The sequence below is a fragment of the Drosophila erecta genome, unplaced genomic scaffold (genome assembly GCF_003286155.1).
Source record: "Drosophila erecta strain 14021-0224.00,06,07 unplaced genomic scaffold, DereRS2 tig00000279-arrow-arrow-pilon, whole genome shotgun sequence".
NCBI classification, from domain to species: domain Eukaryota; kingdom Metazoa; phylum Arthropoda; class Insecta; order Diptera; family Drosophilidae; genus Drosophila; species Drosophila erecta.
The window spans coordinates 752075-771139 of NW_020825216.1; the positions used below are offsets into that span (position 1 = coordinate 752075).

General features: G+C 41.8%; 1 protein-coding gene across 1 annotated transcript; it reads right to left on the bottom strand.

Annotated features, from left to right (window-relative positions):
• Positions 1-54: 54 nt before the first annotated feature.
• Positions 55-18538, bottom strand: LOC6551374 (TWiK family of potassium channels protein 7). Its single transcript, XM_001977083.3, has 8 exons — positions 18008-18538; positions 4822-4983; positions 4634-4757; positions 1585-1734; positions 1111-1302; positions 940-1055; positions 778-870; positions 55-714 (listed from the first exon to the last, which is right to left on the bottom strand). The coding sequence occupies exons 1-8, from the start codon at positions 18251-18253 to the stop codon at positions 559-561; spliced, it is 1239 nt and encodes a 412-aa protein (XP_001977119.1). The 5' UTR covers positions 18254-18538; the 3' UTR covers positions 55-558.
• Between the last annotated feature and the right edge of the window lie 527 nt (positions 18539-19065).

A 19065-nucleotide genomic window follows, 5' to 3' on the forward strand; every position in this document is an offset into this window, starting at 1 on the left:
CATTTCAACATTTATCATAAGTTAAAAACGCCTGCAAGTGGTTGAAGTCTTTTTCCTAGTTTATTTTTAAGATGACATTTATGCATGGTATGGACAAGAGTTGCGACTAAGATTACCCATAACTTAAGCTACCTCATACGGTTAGAAGTCCTCAAAAAAAAAGATTCTCTATTACTATAGATATTAAATCACCTGCCGTGCTTTGCATGTGTGTTTGTGAGTGTTTGTGAGTGTGTGTGTGTGTTTGTGAGTGTTTGAGTGTGAGAGTTGGTTTGAGTTTGTTTGATGTGGCCTCAGTACGTATGAGCAATGTTATTGCCTAGACATTTGACTATATAATAGCTACGAGTATAAGTACGGACACTAACTTATGGAAGTCTGGCAGTGCCACAGTAGCCAGTGGCCACTGTAGCATGTGGTTGACGATCGGCAGCCTAACTACATTTGATATTTCCCTTGATATTTGCTGGTTTTCTGCCTGCTCGCCCAAAACTATGCAGCACTTTCCATCGATGGAAGCACTCGCTGTCTGTCTCCCGATTTATTGTTGCCACAGTTTTAAACGGAGGACTCGTAGATGACGATCTGCAGGACCTTCGGCTTGTTGTTCTGCGCCTCCTTGACCTCCTTCAAAATGGCATTTGTGATGGCTTCCAAGGCGGCGATATCTGGACTGTGATCATTCTTCTTGCTATTCCATTTGGGCATGGACACCTGGCGGTACATTTTCATTCTGTATTATCGCATGTTTGTAATTAATCTTCTGGGCTTCCTTACCGTAAGCACCTTCTGCAGGGCGGTGTAATCGAGACCCGTGCCCGCAGTTTCGCCTAGGCGACGTAAAGTTTCCGCCATGGGACCGGATAGCTCCTGGGGAGTGGGAATGTGGGAAATGTGGCATGTAATTCAGAAAATGAGTGGCCATTTGTAGAACCTTACCTGCAGCTTGGCCCAGCTGGTGGCATACTGCCGCCTCACCAGCTCAATAATGGTCGATGTCAAGGCCAAGCCAATGAGAATATACAATGTGCACAGCAGCATGTAGTTGGGTTTCTCTGCAAAGATTGGTAAGCTGAAGTAATCACACACTTAAGAGCATTTGGAACCTACTTGGCACCAAATCACCGAACCCGATGGTTGTCATGGTGATGAAACAGAAGTAAAAACCGTCGAAGAAAGTCCAATCATCTTCCCACAGCAGGAGCAGGCCAGCTCCAGCGGCCAAGTAAACGCCCAGAAAGCCCACCGCCAAAATGGCGTAGAACCAGGTTTTGCCAATGAAATTGGTAAACTTTGGTTTCGCTAGGGGTTCAAATATTTATTTACAACAGTTTAAATTTAAATATTCATTCAGCTGCAGCGTCTACACACAACTCAAATGAAATGTGCTCAAAAAACCAACGGTGCGCATGAGTAATGCTTTTTAATCCAGCCGCATTCTTATCGCTCATACGCACTGTGCGCTTTTATTTTCACTATGTGTTTATTGTGTTATACCATTAAATTCTCACTTAAATTGGTAATTATTTTGCTTATACCTGTAATATTCAATTCGCATATGGTTACACGAGTATAGTTACTTACTGGGCATGTGCTTGCCAAACACAGAGACTGCGGTAGCAAACAGTCGACCCCAATCGGCAATCACGGTGAGGGTGAACGGGATGCCGATGAGGGCGAAACAAATGCAAAATACCCGACCACCGGTCGTCACTGGCACAATATTGCCATAGCCTGAAAGAATTGAATGTAATTCATTAATTATTCAATATTTCAAATAAATATTTCAATTTTTTGACAAAACATTGGAAATAATGGTCAAAATATGGATTGCCATACCTCGTTGAGTTCGTAATTTAATTCATAATCGAATGGCATTCAAATTTGAAGAACTTATTTTTTGCCATTTTTTGGCAAATTTTGTTGTTCGATTCCTTCGATTTTATCAAAAATGCGAAATTTGGCCCCAAAATGAATTTTCCAAAATCATTCAAAAAGTAATAGGCATAGTTAGCGGTGATAATGATCTGCTTAAAACAGTCATTCGCACATCTTTATGATCATTTTTACCGAAGTTATGATGAAAATTCCCTTTGAAAATATGGAATATTTGCCAAAAGTCGCTTTTCCAAATTTCGGTCATAAAACAATCTGTCTAAATATGGAATGTTATACCTCGTTGAGCTCGTAATTAAATTTCCAACCGAACTGCGTTCAAAAATGGAAACGCTAATTTTTTGACATTTTTTGCAAATTTTGATGATGTTACCCCTTACAAAAAATGCGAAAATTGGCCGAAAAATTAATTTTCCAAAATCCGTCAAAAAGTGATAGGGGTCGTTAGAATTGGTAATTAGCTGCTCAAAACAGTTATTCTTTTTTCTTTACGATCATTTTTAGCCAAGTTATGATTAAAATGCCCATCAAAAATATTTGAATTGTTGCCAAAATCCGTTTTTTCAAATTTCGGTCATAAAATAATCTGTTTTTTAGCCACAACTTCTAAAATAATTGTCTAAATATGGAATGTTATACCTCGTTGAGCTCGTAATTAAATTTTCAATCGAACTGCGTTCAAAAATGGAAACGCTAATTTTTTGCAATTTTTCGCAAATTTTGATGATGTTACCCCTTACAAAAAATGCGAAAATTGACCGAAAAATTAATTTTCCAAAAATCCTTCAAAAAGTGATAGGGGTCGTTAGAATTGGTAATTAGCTGCTCAAAACAGTTATTCTTTTTTCTTTACGATCATTTTTAGCCAAGTTATGATTAAAATGCCCATCAAAAATATTTGAATTGTTGCCAAAATCCGTTTTTTAGAATTTCGGTCATAAAATAATCTGTTTTTTGGCCACAACTTGAAAAATAATTGTCCAAATATGGAATGTTATACCTCGTTGAGCTCGTAATTAAATTTTCAATCGAACTGCGTTCAAAAATGGAAACGCTAATTTTTTGCAATTTTTCGCAAATTTTGATGATGTTACCCCTTACAAAAAATGCGAAAATTGACCGAAAAATTAATTTTCCAAAAATCCTTCAAAAAGTGATAGGGGTCGTTAGAATTGGTAATTAGCTGCTCAAAACAGTTATTCTTTTTTCTTTACGATCATTTTTAGCCAAGTTATGATTAAAATGCCCATCAAAAATATTTGAATTATTGCCAAAATCCGTTTTTTCAAATTTCGGTCATAAAATAATCTGTTTTTTAGCCACAACTTCTAAAATAATTGTCTAAATATGGAATGTTATACCTCGTTGAGCTCGTAATTAAATTTCCAACCGAACTGCGTTCAAAAATGGAAACGCTAATTTTTTGACATTTTTTGCAAATTTTGATGATGTTACCCCTTACAAAAAATGCGAAAATTGGCCGAAAAATTAATTTTCCAAAATCCGTCAAAAAGTGATAGGGGTCGTTAGAATTGGTAATTAGCTGCTCAAAACAGTTATTCTTTTTTCTTTACGATCATTTTTAGCCAAGTTATGATTAAAATGCCCATCAAAAATATTTGAATTGTTGCCAAAATCCGTTTTTTCAAATTTCGGTCATAAAATAATCTGTTTTTTAGCCACAACTTCTAAAATAATTGTCTAAATATGGAATGTTATACCTCGTTGAGCTCGTAATTAAATTTCCAACCGAACTGCGTTCAAAAATGGAAACGCTAATTTTTTGACATTTTTTGCAAATTTTGATGATGTTACCCCTTACAAAAAATGCGAAAATTGGCCGAAAAATTAATTTTCCAAAATCCGTCAAAAAGTGATAGGGGTCGTTAGAATTGGTAATTAGCTGCTCAAAACAGTTATTCTTTTTTCTTTACGATCATTTTTAGCCAAGTTATGATTAAAATGCCCATCAAAAATATTTGAATTTTTGCCAAAATCCGTTTTTTCAAATTTCGGTCATAAAATAATCTGTTTTTTAGCCACAACTTCTAAAATAATTGTCTAAATATGGAATGTTATACCTCGTTGAGCTCGTAATTAAATTTTCAATCGAACTGCGTTCAAAAATGGAAACGCTAATTTTTTGCAATTTTTCGCAAATTTTGATGATGTTACCCCTTACAAAAAATGCGAAAATTGACCGAAAAATTAATTTTCCAAAAATCCTTCAAAAAGTGATAGGGGTCGTTAGAATTGGTAATTAGCTGCTCAAAACAGTTATTCTTTTTTCTTTACGATCATTTTTGGCCAAGTTATGATTAAAATGCCCATCAAAAATATTTGAATTTTTGCCAAAATCCGTTTTTCCAAATTTCGGTCATAAAATAATCTGTTTTTTAGCCACAACTTCAAAAATATTTGTCTAAATATGGAATGTTATACCTCGTTGAGCTCGTAATTAAATTTCCAATCAAACTGCGTCCAAAAATGGAAATGCTAATTTTTTGCAAATTTTGATGATGTTACCCCTTACAAAAAATGCGAAAATTGACCCAAAAATTAATTTTCCCAACTCCATCAAAAAGTGATAGGCTTAGTTAGTATGGGTAGTTAGCTGCACAAAACAGTCGTTCTTTTGGTAGTGCGACCATTTTCAGACACGCTATGGGTTTTTAACCCTTTGAGGTTGCTTTCGTTACGCGACAAATATATTTCATTTATTGCCTGTACCGCTCACCTATGGTGGTTAACACAGTCGATGAGAAGAACACAGCTTGCAGGATGCTCCATCGCTCGTAGGGCTCTGGAAAGTCTTTATCGGCCACGATGAGTAGCCCCCCCTCAGCCGCCTGTTGAACGGCCTGCAAGAAAGGGTTATTATGTAGAAATAAGTGGTAGGTTTGGGGTTTTAGGGGGTGTTCCAACCGCTTCGTATTTGGCCAGCTCGAAGGACAACAGCTCGTCGAGATTGTGCACTTCGGTGTTGTTCAGTATGGTGTGCAGGAAGCGCTCTCTGTTAGTCTTCACGATGTCCTTCAGATGCGAGAGGCGCTCCACCTCCGCAGGACGTTCTAAATGGCGAAATATCTGCGGGAAAATGTGAAAAGTTAGATGAATATCATAATATATCGGTAATAGAATTCACAGCCGCAAGTTGGTGAGTTAATGTTTAAATGTTAAAATGAACGCTTAAAAGTTTACATCATGCTATAGATAAAGAAGATTTGAACGAGTTTTTTTCCCAGCACTCATACAAATGCATTTGAATTCCTATAAGTGCTGAACCTTGACCTGTAACCCTCGCCCCGACGACTAATTATAATGATGAACAATAAGTTAACGATTATTTTTAATGAGCCAAAGAAGAAGAACGAAAAATGGCCATTCACTGGAATGCGAAATGTTATTGTTTGATGTTCTTAAGAGATGGAAAGAAACGTAAATACAACAAAATCCAATCTTCATTCAATTTCTCGCACATCATCGCTGGAAATTTGTTTAACTTGTAGTATGTTGTTTTCGGTATAAAAATAGTTTGTACAAATTGATTTCGAGTTTTATTTTTAACAGCAAATCGAAAGGCGAACCAGCCAGCAAAATGTTTGCGAAAAAAAGAAGAGGAAACCAAATGAATTTGGAAATTCAATTTAAATGTGTCAGACAATTTTTCTTCGCCTCACACAGACACACTGAAAAGAAAATGGGGTAAGAAAGATATATGGGCAGCCTTCAGTGACTCAAAGTGTTTCCATCACTTGTGACTTTGACAGAGTTGCAAATGCTTTGAATTCCTCGCACGTCGCCAATTTGATTAATTGACTTGCTTGTCCTCGTCCTTGTCCTTGTCCCCAGTTGCACATTTCTGCATTTGCCTAATTAATTCCTGTCCCCCGAAATCAATCCGTCGCCCGATTCCCCGACCAATTTAAAGGCGACAAGTTGTCCAACTTCCCAAACATAGATACATAGATACATTTGCGATGGGAGCAAGCGGACAGATCTGTAATTTGGTTTCGCCACATCCGCAGACAGACTAGCAGCTGAAAGTTTGCGTCTGGGTTTATTTCTGTGCTGGCGCATAAATTATAATTATTATTGGACATGGGGTTATCCTGGGCGCTGCTCCTTTGCTCGCCAGACCACTCGGAAAACCGGGCTTCCCCTGAGTTATGATAAGGCGGTTGTGAGGGGTTGGGCTGCATCCTGGGCAGCAGGAGGGAAAAAGGTGACTGGTGCTGGCACTTGGAAATGTATCTACAGAGCTGGATGTGCGCTTATAGGTTTTCCTCTGAGCTACAGATATTTATATAGTTGTTAAAGCTTGTGCTTCCATTTTAAGGCGCCGCATCTACTTACAATAACTAAACCACATAAACAACCCGAAAGTGTTGTACAAAATATGAATTTGGGCTCAGCCCCTATCCAAATTTATGACAAGTGACTCGTTTTGGCCATAAAATCACTGTTTCGCAAAGTGACTTCCTGCACACAACTCTGCGCCACGAGCGGCTTAGTACTTGTCACTTTGTCACCCCACTTTGCACACCATAAATCACACGGAGCGTAGCCAGAGTGCGAATCCCATTCCCCGATTCCCGGAGCCCAAGCCCCTCAGCTCCTGACCCCTGACCATCCAGCCATCATCGTACGTGTGCCGCAATTAACGCACGACATATGGAAATAATGGAGTGGCCCCTTCGGTGCCCGAAATGGCAACCGGAAGTGGACTTCGGAGTACACTCGTACACCACACAAAAATGCAACCGTTAAGTAATTGAAAAAATATTGAAAAAAGTAATGGAAGCATATATCTGCATACCATTTAAGCCATCTATCTGTCATGTAAACTCTATTTATACCAATATACTTTCTATATATAATTTAAGCCACCTAAATATATCCGAAATATAGACCGCACAAAAATGCATCCATTTAATAATTGAAAAATAATCAAAATATGTGAAAGTGAAGGTTTATATTATATAATTCTTGATTCAACTGAAAAACTCTGGTAAATTGGTACGAAATCTATCTACAATTGCATGTATCTGTATGCCATTTAATCCAACTATCTATCATGTAAGCTCTATATATACCATTTAAGCTATCTATATATCCAGATATACTTGAATAGATATCTGTTAAACCAACTAAACATATTTACATATATCTGAAATATTTATTAGGTGAAATAATAATAGATAGTAAAGAACCCCTTTTCTTCCAGCGCTTTTCGGACATTTCGGGAGTGGCATTCCAAGTAGGAGAGGAGCAGCTAATCCAGATGGACAAGACAGTTTCGTAATCCCTGCTCCTTGCTGCTCCTCCTCGTTTTTTAATGCCCAGCGCCAGTGTCCAGTGCGATTCCTCTTCATTACAGAAAAAAAACAGAGCCAAGGAAGGAAAAAGCCATCCAAAATGTTGCTTGGCCGCCTGTATGAGCAAATAAGTAAGGCAATAATGATGTGCGCGCCCATTTAGCGGCGATAACTCATTTCCGCCGCGAGCGCCCCGAAAAGCGGGCTACGGTCAGCAAACAATCCGCAGACTGGACGGCAGACCGAGTGCGGAACAAGGTCACGGAGTGATTCAGTGCACCAGCCATGGAGGAACCCACTGCTTTCAGCCATGGGGTCATGTTTCGGTTCCATTCGGCAGCCGAGCAGAGGGCAGCAAAGATATAGGACCCAATAACTTGGGCTTTACGTGGTAGAACATTACTTAAAGAAATTTTTACAGATCTGGCGGCATTGAAATACATAACATGCGGCAGAGGGTCAAAAACATTGTTAAAAAGCCCAAAATCACGGGATTTATGGCTCTAAATCAAGCGGAGAGCAATTGTAAATGCCCAAATAAACGAAAAAATGCCCAATAGACGGGTTCACTCGACGCACTCTGCGAAATAGCAACAAATCTTAGCCTTGCGTATTTATGATTATTTACCAGAAGCTCACATTATTACGCGCGAAAACCGAAGCAAATGCATAATAAATATAAATTGGTATTATTTATTGAAATTAGTTCCATGGGCGGCAATGACCGCCATTCCCAGGACCCTGACCCAAACGAAGAGGCAGTCCTGCCAAAACGGAAGCGTGTGAAAATGTGGAAAATGCGGAAAATGCGGAAAATGGACCACGGCGTCCGTGGGGCGCCGTTCCTGAGCTTTTGACTTCGCACCAACCTTAAATAATAATCATTTTCCCGCCAAAAACTAAAAAGAAACAAAAAGTGGGAATACCATAAAAAGAGACTTGTTTGTTTATGGTCTGTGTGTGTGTGTGTGTGTGAAAAACAGTTTTCCACATTTTCCGAATCGCCGCGCTGCTGTCGTTCGCGTTTAAATCGGCGGGCGGCTTGTGGATTTTATGAGCTTATGATTTGATACCAAATTAGACATAATTTCCACAAACTTGTTGTTGCACGCATAAATCGCTGCCAGTCCATTAACTTTTGATTATTTATTGAGTGCGCTTCGCTCGTCGCAATAAAACCGAATTGCCCGAGGGCTCTTGGCCCAAGATCTATTGCAAGATTTAACGATCGAACTTGTTGAGTGATTTGATGGCACTGCCAAAATCTGGGCAGCTATTAAAGCAAGTGTATAATGATATAGATATAGATATAGATAGTACCCAGAAGCAGCTCAGAGATGCTGCTCACACGCGAAAAGTGTTGCGATCTATGCTTCCTAGGAAAGTGCAATTTACAGACTGCTTAAAGGCAGTGAAAGGGAGTAGAATCTATTACTTTACAATAATATTGCAAAGCTGGCGCCGTCGGAATCTTCGAGCCGTAATAGCTTGCTGGTAGGCAGCACAATCACAGCACGCGGCACTTGTAGCAGTCGGACTCCCAGGCGGGATTCCCAACCCAATCCGGCAATCCGCATCGTTGACACACGAATGGCCGGAAGAATGGCAAGTGTATAAGCGTTTATGGCTTTTTATTGCCAACGGCACAGCAGCCCGACGAGCACCACCCGCTGTGGGCCACTCCATTCGCACTTTGGCCACTTGACATATTTATGCGTAATTATGATGGCCAAGGCCGAGCGCACCGAAAAATGGCCAGAATTAAAAAAACACTCGTATATACACATGTGAGAAAGAAAGAAGAGCAAGCGACTGAAATCAAATTAAAGCCCAGGGAATGATGGGCTGGAGCCCCACCTGCGGTTAATTAACCAATTCCGGGCACAATGGCCAGTAAGTGCCATTCCTGGAGCGCCGTTTGGATGTCCATTTTATGGTAATGCCATCGCCTGACCCAAATAGCCGCCGCCGTCGGCCAGTGCTCATCCATGGGCTGGGCGTGGTGCTGATTGGGCTCCCAGCGCCGCAGCCAGAGATTGCCATCATCATATCAGCCAGCCACATGGCCAGATGAGCACGTTGCTGATTGCCGGCGACCAGTCGACTGGACAGGAATTGCAAATCAGCGGAAATATAGCGCTCTCTTGGGGCAGAAATACTGCATTGCCAGGTCAGATGGAATATATTGTTAGAGCTGTTTTTAATAAATACAAAAAATATTAAAAGTACTCCTGCAATTTGCCCACTTTGGTTTCAATTCATATTTCCTGAAAATGACCAAGCAAACGGAGTTGTATGAAATCATTTTGAGAACTCCCACACTCTGCAATCACTCGACTCAATCTGTGAGTTGTTTTGGTGAAAAAGAAGAAATCGGAGCAAAGGCGACGCGGCGGAGCCCACACACAACCTTTGACCCCTGCTACCCAGCATGACCCACCCTTTTGCGTGTCCATCAGCACGTGACAAGCCAACGGAGACGTTGAAAAACCCCCAAAAAATAAATAAATAAATCGCAGAGGTGGGTGCTATTTGCCCACATATACACGCTGTGTACACACATTTTATACACTCCACTGTTTCCCATGTTTCCCATGTAAGTTCCGCCTGCGATTTGCGCGCGACTGCGACGCGTTTTTAACCGCGCCGCGTGGTGCGAGTGAGCCAAACGTGGCAGGAAGATTACGTCCGTCGGTTGGCGGCGGAGGTGCTCGGTTGCGTGCCACATGGAAGGGCATTACGCGGGCATGGCGGGGGGCGGGGGGTGGCGGGTTCGGAGGCGGAGGCTGGCGATGGATGCCACTCACGACAGCGGGCGATAGTATCAAAAAGGTGGACGCAGCACACTGCTGCCTGTCCAAAGCCACAAGAACATTAGTTGTACGTAATAAATATTATATATTTATATATATAATAATAAAAAATAATGTATATGACATAAGAATACTTAAAGCAGAGGACTTGCTCCACTTTGCGTGTCCCAATAGAAGAGATTCGTGGAAAGCAAGAAAGCTGTCGTTGCGCCACAAACATGCAGTGTTTAAAGTTGTTGCTTGCCCCCAATGGCAATCAGGTATAATAATACAATGAGTCATGCCCATATCTGCCCAATATACCCGATGCCAACTTCCCAAGTGTCTTAATGATACAATAACGATAGCTGATTGCTCGAACATAATGAAGTGCTAGGCAAATTTGGTGGACAGCTAAGAATGATAGTTTTTTAATTTTCTCATTATGAGCTGGGGTATTATGGGCTGTGCCCCGCCCGCCCCACTTTTGGCAACTGTCCAGGGGGAAGGGGGGCCGATGGACTGATGGGCTGACTTTTGATTGACACTGTGTTGTGGCCAGCTGCCGGATGAATTTGTTGGCTAATGAGACTGCTGTTCTGGGCTATGTGGCCCGCGATGATTTGTGGGTTTCGCTCGCGCATATTTCGCTTTATTTCGCTTTATTAGATTTTATTTTCAATTTGCTGGCGATGGCATCATCTCGAGACAAGGGGCTTTCAAGCCATGAAACTGATAGCTGCGCTGCCAGTCTGGCCGAAACGTACTAATAACTTGGCCTTAAGTTTCTCGCATATGGCCCTAATCAGTTTATTTGGGGCTTGACAAGGTAACACACATTTCATTTGATTGTAATTTATTAAGTAGCCCAGCCAGAGCTGTCAAAAATGTAATTTAAGTTAACAAAGTTACTGATAAGTCCGGTGGCAAATTGGTTTTTGCCTTCGGCGTCTTAAGCCCAAGACTTACTTACATTGTTTGAACTGCGCTGGCAATTTACATAATCGACTTGTGTAACTTTCACAACTCACTCCGCTGTCCCGCCCCCTTTTCAATAAGCCAAACTTTAATGCATTTTGCCGCTTGTCAAAGTTCAGCAAAGTATTACATCCATCTATTTGCACGCTGGTGAGTGCGTAAGTGTTTTTATCGCTCGCCCGCTTTTGCAAAAAATGTGCTGAGTCGCGCCAAACTTTGGCCCAAAAGCCCGTCACACGCTGCGTATGCGCATTATGTGCATTTAACGCACACTCGCGGCCACACACAGAAGTCACCATCAATCAACGCCATGTCGACATGCAAAAATGTTGCACGCAACTTTTCCGCCGCTCGAGTTCCTATCAACTGCAAGTTACCCACTGAAAATGGCCGAAATAGCTGTTCAATGTGAAAATATGCACCACTTTGTCCAGTGGTGCTCCGCCCAGCATGCTCTGTTGATACCGCGCATAAACCTTTTAAGAATCTGCGACTCCCCCCGCGTTTTCCGCTCAAAATTGAGTTGCTTCGACTCGGAATCGCGTGCTGCCTTATGTCTAAGATTGTGTCGACTGTCGACCTGCGGGAAAAGAAGTAAAACAATCAAAGCCGCGTCAATTGGCCCAGTTGAATGGAGAATGAAGGAGGAGATGGAGCTGGAGGAGCTGGAGCAGCTGGAGGTGGGTTAATGTGGCTGGCTGGCTCGGATTTGGCTAGCAGCGATTCTGGTGCAGCACGCAAGGCGCCACAATGGCCGGGCTAAAAAGTTGACCGAGTTCTAGTTCGCTGTTTTTTGGCCAGCAACTCCTGTGTTTTCCCCACTGCTGCCAAGGCTCTCAGCTCTGGTAATTGGTGCGGTTCAAATTGGTGAAAGTGTTGGCGGTGCTATACGATCGCAGGGAAAGTGCCTTTGCCACTCTGCATTCCGCTTACTTTAAGGCTAATAAACAATCATCTTTTGCCACCACATAAACAAGTTGATGGCATAAATATGGGGAATTAGACAGGCCAAGAGCTCATAGCGCAGAGATCAAAGTCAGTTGCCCATATCATGTGGAAGAAATCATAATGGGCATCTGGATTTGATTTGATCACACTAATAAAAGTGCTGCAATTCTATTCATAAATCGGCTTTAAATATTATAAATGGACGCATTTAACTGATCTAGCATTTAAATATTAAAGCTATATAGAGAAATACCCTTGAGTGCAACAAATAAGTCGAAAAGAGCATTGATTCAGTCTATGCAAATTGCTACATGTTTTCCTTCGGTTAACTGGCGTACTTTCCCCATCTCCGTTTCAATTATGCTAATTCGCAGTCGAACGTTTTGTTATAAGCCACTTCCTCCCACTTTCCTGCCCCTTTTGCCAACTACACCCACCTACAAAAATCACGGGAAACAAAGAAAAAAAAGTGAAAATAACAAGACTTTGAGAAGAACAACAGGAACCTTGACATGCCAACTCCACATAAAATTGTTTGGTGCTTTCCATGTTGGTTTTTGTTTTCCTCGTTGCCAATTTAAATTTCACACCACGAATTCGTAATATTCGCAGAATGAGAGAAGCAAAGCAAATAAATAAATCAAATCAGCGGCAGAGGCAGCAGTAGTTTATTATTTTAATTTGCTAATAAATTGTATAAATTATTAATGCCAGCGCATTTTCTATGGCCAGTTTGTTTTGGCAGACATACGGCCAACAATCATCATCATAATTATACAGCGATTCTGCAAATAATTTACAAATGATTTTCAATTTATTGCCGCGAGCTGGGCGCGTGAACACCAAAAAGTGCGATGCAAATAAGGAATTCCTCAAATTGATTTGCTTCACGCTTACAGATAGAAACCGAAACGCGCCTCGAATTTGCTACATGCTACATACAGCACCAAAAATCACGCATACGCACATTACTCATACGCCTCGTGCGCCGCCACAAAAAACGGGCAGCAGCGGCAAAGTCGAAATCGAAATCGAAAACGAAAACGAAAACAAGGTGAGAACGATGCGAGCAGGCAAACAATGCGGAAAATGAAAGTGGTAGTGATCGGGGTCGGGGGTCGGAGGTCAGGGGTTAATTGTTGCTAGTGTCCAGGGGCGTGTGCGCTGTGCCCCGCCCACAAACAGTGACGTCTCTGCAATCGAAAAAGTGTGGGATAAGTAGGAAAAATCGGGGAAAAAGCACGAACATTTAAATGGCAAATAAATACTGGCGAATGTAAATAGTGTCCGTCTGGCGGAAAATGCAATGGAATTTCCTTGGCGACGCAAAATGGAAAATGACTGGCAAAAAATTTCTACAAAATCTTGCAGAAATATTTTTGGCCTGCAAAAGAAACAGCTGCTTACTCAAAAGCAAAGAGAATCATAGTGAATAGGTTTGAAATCAAAAAGAATCAGTGCTTTAAAGTGAATGGGTTTGAATAGGTTGCATTTAAAAAATGATAAAAATGTTAAAAAATATGTCCATCTGCAGGGCTTATTTTCCAAAAAGTTTACGATCAACTTTCGCATCGCATTAAATGGTTTGCTGCAAAAGTTGCTGCGAAAACATTCGTGTCAAATGGCCGACCATCAATTTTCGCACTCTTAAGTACGTAAATTCGCCACATTCTGGCCAGATTTATATAAAAAGTAAATCGCATCGCGTAAGCAAGCCATCAAAAGTAACAACTGATAAGTGCGATGAACCAACTGGCTGGGACAGCAACGATTGATTGATGGATGCAGCTCTCTGGCGGATCGGGGCCAACTGCCCCCTGCACTTGGTGACCTGGATATCATGTGTATATCAACTATATACCATGCCTTATATACAGATCCGATGCAACTTAACGAGATTCCCCCAGTGAGTCAATTCGATGCATATGCACTTTGTATTTTTGGATGGCACACGCACGCCGGAGAATCTGTTGATTTTTTTTTTGGATACACTCGTAAATTCATTTCACACTTGGCGGCGACTCGCCGCATAAATCTGTCCCATTCTTGTCACCTGCCTGTCGCCGCGTAATTTGTTAATAATTTTACGGCTCTTCAACTCGACTCAACTCAACTCAAGCCAATCCAACCCACCCACCCACTTGATGTGCACACTTTCATTCAGTTTGTATTTGTTTTCCTGGCCGCTGGCCAAGAATAATTTGTATCTCATGTAAAACAAAGAGGCCGGCTCCTTCTTGCGTGTTAAATTGCTGATGGCTTTCCACTTTGCGCCCTCGAAACGATTCGATGTGATCTGTGCCCCTTTGCGGCTGCAAATCGAGTGCCGCTTTGTATGCCACATGCGTTGCAAGGACGTAGAGCTCGCACTTAATACACTTAAACACTTCGGTCAGACTTTGTTTTTTACCCCTCATGGGTCACAGCGAATCGCTTGGTTTGTCATTGTTCGGTAATTTCGGAAAGTTTTGGGCTCGGCAAATGGGCGTACATGATTGGAATTTGCAAGAAGCTGGCCTCGAAAAAGTGTTGCATAGCTTTGGGCGCTGGACCATAGGATTTCATCAACAAACCCGGTCAAATGGACTTGAGGTATTTCATCACTTGTGGTCACAGCGCATAATTTAATTTGTTAGGCAAAACTACGAAATACATCAGGAAAATGTTTGCTTTAGATGCTTGATGCTTGTTTTTTGCCAACTAACCGCTGAGCTTGCTGGTTGGCTAAGAAAAATGTCAAAATGTGCTGCTAATGTCAGCCTGACGTGATTTTTCAGCGTTTCCCTCCTCGGGCTCTGCCCTTCAGCTCCTTTTGCCTTTGTTTTTCCTGCTGCAAACATCCGCGGTGGAAACGCGGAAAAGCGGAAAAGCAGAGGCGTCCTTTGGGCCGTGCCTAGTTCCTGACTTTTGGCTTTTGGCTTGTGTTCTGGTGTTTGAACTGCGTTCTGGTGTTCAGGGCCAAGGAGCAAATTGGCCTCGATATGAGAAATCATTTCTGGGCAGGCTTGGATGGGTCAGTTAATCAGATAGCACCAGCACACACATGCGAAAATCCGCATATAAGACAATACAGCGGTGGTCAAACACCAACTAGTTGACATAGAAAAATACCATTCAAATAAAAGTATGTATTTGTAATAGTTTATATAGTAATTCATTTAGAATACCTTGAATGATGAGCATATTTATTAAACTGGTTTCACTATACCAACATGTTTTCATTCTGCGTTCTCAAGTCACTTGAACATTTTTATTTTGTGTTACAGTCAAAAATGCTCCTAAGTTTACGTAATTAGTGCTGCTAGTTGCTAACAACTTGGCCCTAGCTGTCTACGTCCACCGTGGAGAAAGTGGGGAAATGGGCTGGGTTGGCTGGAGTCTAATTGGCCGTTTTGTTGTTCTGGCCAGCAACTTAATTCACTCGGCCTCTAACTTCTTCCGCTGGACAACTTTTGACAAAGTGAAATTTTTCACACACACACACACGGAGATAGACATGCGGAGAAAGCTCACACACACACATGCGTGAAGGGAATCGACGACGCCTTGAAGTATGCTACAAAATGCTAATTAAAATGATTTATAGCCACTCAGCCTTTTGTTTTTTTCCCATATGTGAAAGGGAGGCTGTCGCTCGTAATTCGAGACCCACTCCTTTGATCCCCTGGGAATTGGGCTTAATTAATAAACAAACTTGCTCATGTTGGCGCAGAAAAAAGGAAGCGACAGCATTAAATAGATAAATGTCAATTGCTTTATGGCCAGCTCGTCAACAAAAGCAATTAAAACTTTATGTTTCTGTGCTCCCCCAAAAGCATTTCACTTTAAAGTGGAAAAAGGCGACAACCGAAGGGATGACGCCATGAGCTTAGTACTATTGTTGAAATGTTTTAAAAGATTTGTGTGCAAATGTTCTTGATTTCAGAATACCAATTAAGAAATTTAGAAAAAGGCCAATAATGGTAGATTTCCACCTCCAAAACAGATATCATAATTCAAAGCTATTTGTGGGACAGAAAATTGGGGTTAAAACTAATATTGAAGAAAACGCGATGGGGATCAAAAGTTTGGTCGCTGGTCAAGTGACCGAAACCGATTTCCGGCACTCGAAAACATTGCAGAAAAACTGTGAGAAAACTTGAGTGACATGTGATATGGTGATGTGGACACTTCCGTTCACGTCCCAGGATTCATTTCCGTTTAAAGGGTTAAGTAAGTGGGTTCGAAATGGCAAGCCGAAAATCAGAGGGCGAACAAAATTTGGCACACAAATTAGGAACTCTTATGATTTGTAAACTGCCAAATTGTGCGCTTAATGAGGAAAGCCCCGTTTTATTGCTTCATTCTAAAAACCATTATATCTACATTATGGTTTCAAATGCATTGCTCTTCAGTTCATTAGGATGGGGAAAAGATCAAGCGATCGGGAAATCGGAATGCCATTCGCCATGTGAAACTGAATTTGAAACAAATTTGATGAGCCATTTAAGTGAGAAGTGCGCATAATTGGCCAACATGTGCTGTGTGTGTGAGTGGCCAAGAGATTGAAGGGTCCCGTCCCGTTCGTCGGAAAATTCGGAAAACTCGGGGCGCGTGTTGCGGTGGGTGGGGCGGGGATTCCTCGACAATCCACATGAATGCGAATGTGTTGCCTGATTAATGCAGGGCTTTGGTGGCCAGAGATCTGCGCAAATCGCCCGATATATCAACGAGGTGTTGATTGGGCCAAGATTATGCTGCGCGGTTTGGGAATTTGATGTAGCCCAGAAATATCGAGCAATTCCAGGCACCATGAATCATCACTGGTTGCCAAGGCAGTACATTAAAATAGAGTCAATTTGCACGCTACACATGCTTCACTTTTCACGATTCATTTAAGGAATATCTATTTGAGATACTCCAGCCAAGGCCACCGATTTATTAACTTAGCCATCTTTCGGCACACTCAACACAAATCTTCTTAGGGTAAATACATCAGCGCCGCCTTAAGCGCTGATTATCCATGATGGCTACCTCCGCATATATCAGACATCCTCGATTAGCTTCGACAGCCATTCATTTGGCCCATTGGGTGCCCGCCATCGTATCCGTTTCGCAGTCGCCAATTGCTGGAGCCCGCGGAAATTGAGAGGCTATGTAACAAATACCCTCCCGGCACGACACTTGGCCATATGTCAAGTGGTGGGACACAGCAATTAGGGCTACTGCCGCGGATTAGCTGCAGCTGGTAGTTTGCAGTCGTGGACAACTGACGGCATCAGTTCCAAATACCCTGGCCAGTATATAGCTACATGTGCATGTACACATCTATAACTTGGCCAAGAGCTGAAACCACGACGTCATTGGCGAAAATGTAAATGTTTAGACAAGGCCAAAGGCCTGGACGTGGTCCGCATGATGCAGTGCCTCCTGTCCGCCGTCCAGACAGATTTGGGCGTCTGGATATGTGGCTATGTGGCTAGTGGCTATGTGCAGTGGCAATTAGGGGAGGCGGGGCACTTAAATGTACAAAATAGTTTTATGACTTAATTTTGGGCTAATTTTTACTATTTGCAACTGCAATAAATTTGCGCTCTGTTTGGGTTATTGTTTTTATTCGCATGCGTACAGTAGGCGATCGCTAGCTTCATAATTAATATTCAACGTATTAATTTCAATGCTACATGGTTATTTCCTGTGTTTTTGAAAATGTATTAATTCTGATGCCGAATTAAATGGGTTTCGGTAGAATGCAAAGGTTTTCCTGCACATTAAGTGGCTGGCAAAAGTGCATTAAGGTGTTTGAAATGTATATTGGGCCCCAGTTAATTCGCCACTTCGATGTGGCACTGTATTTATGTGTGTCTTGCATTCCTTTCCTGCCCCAAACAATTTGAACGCCAGCCGTTTTCGGCTTTTGCCCAACAACACAAATCATTTTGCATGTTCGCGGCGAGCCAAAGAGCAAAAAAAAAAAAGGGGAAAAAAAACCAATATATAAATAAATAAAAACATTGAAAATAATTAAATAATTGCCTGGCTATGTTCGGGTCTGGTGGAACCATGGAACACACGTTCCGCTCCACGTTCACTTACCAATCCGCCCACGCCGCAGTAAATGGACAGGGAGACGAGCAGTCCGATGTGATTGAGCGCCGACTTCCACTTCACCGAGTGCCAGCAGGCGGTGCTGCTCCTCCGTCCGCCGCCCGCGCCCTTGGCCACGCCCCCGCCCTCGGCGGCATCCACACGGCGGTCCAGGTGCTTGAGCTTCTCCAGCAGCTCGGTGCTGGCCTCATCCTGCGAGTCGTACTCCTTCACCGTCACCTTCTTCATTGGCATTCTCCACTCCGTATTTGTTTCTGGTTGATCTGCCTCAGTGGCCCAATCACTTGTGCTATCATTTAATTATTTATTGGTATTTATTTAATTTCTCCGCTGGCTTTCAGGGGCCCGGCCCTCCTTGCTCCACTGCGTCCAACATTTTCCGGGCAGCTCTCACGCAAACGGGCAACTTGCAGCTTTTGAAATGATTCGCACTCGCGCCAAACGCTCTGGAAATCGACGCAGCCCCACAATCCCGAGCAGAACCAACCGTCAACAAGTCAAAGTTGCGACTGTTTTGCTTTTGGCGCTGCGTTGGATACACGGCGCTCCCCAGCAGAGGTGGCAGCTCTGGGGGCGAGCATGTGGCAACGTTGGTCGCAATGCTGCAAAATACGTTAAGTCGTTAAATAAATTCGAAATACATTTAATTGAAAAGCAAAAGCTGAGCTTGTTAAAGTATATATGTATTTATTAAAATAAATAAAATAATAGAGCTTTCATCAAAACGTGCTTAAGTTATTCTTATGGGTAAGCAAATCAGAACATAAAGTGCGTGCTCGTAACGCAAAATAAAATAATTTAATTTAAATAATTTAATAAATTAGTCACAAAAAAAATGTCTTTTCATGTAATACATTTCAATCTGTATGCCTTAGTTGTAGAATATTCTTAGACAAAATAACATGTTTTCTTAGGTATAATGAAGTATTATTAAACATTATTACAGCATTAGGGATAGTTAACACAATTTAAGTACAGCTTATAGTCAAACATTTCTATAATATGGCAACTTTGAATGGCAAGTTCAAAGTTTTCAAATCGCGCGC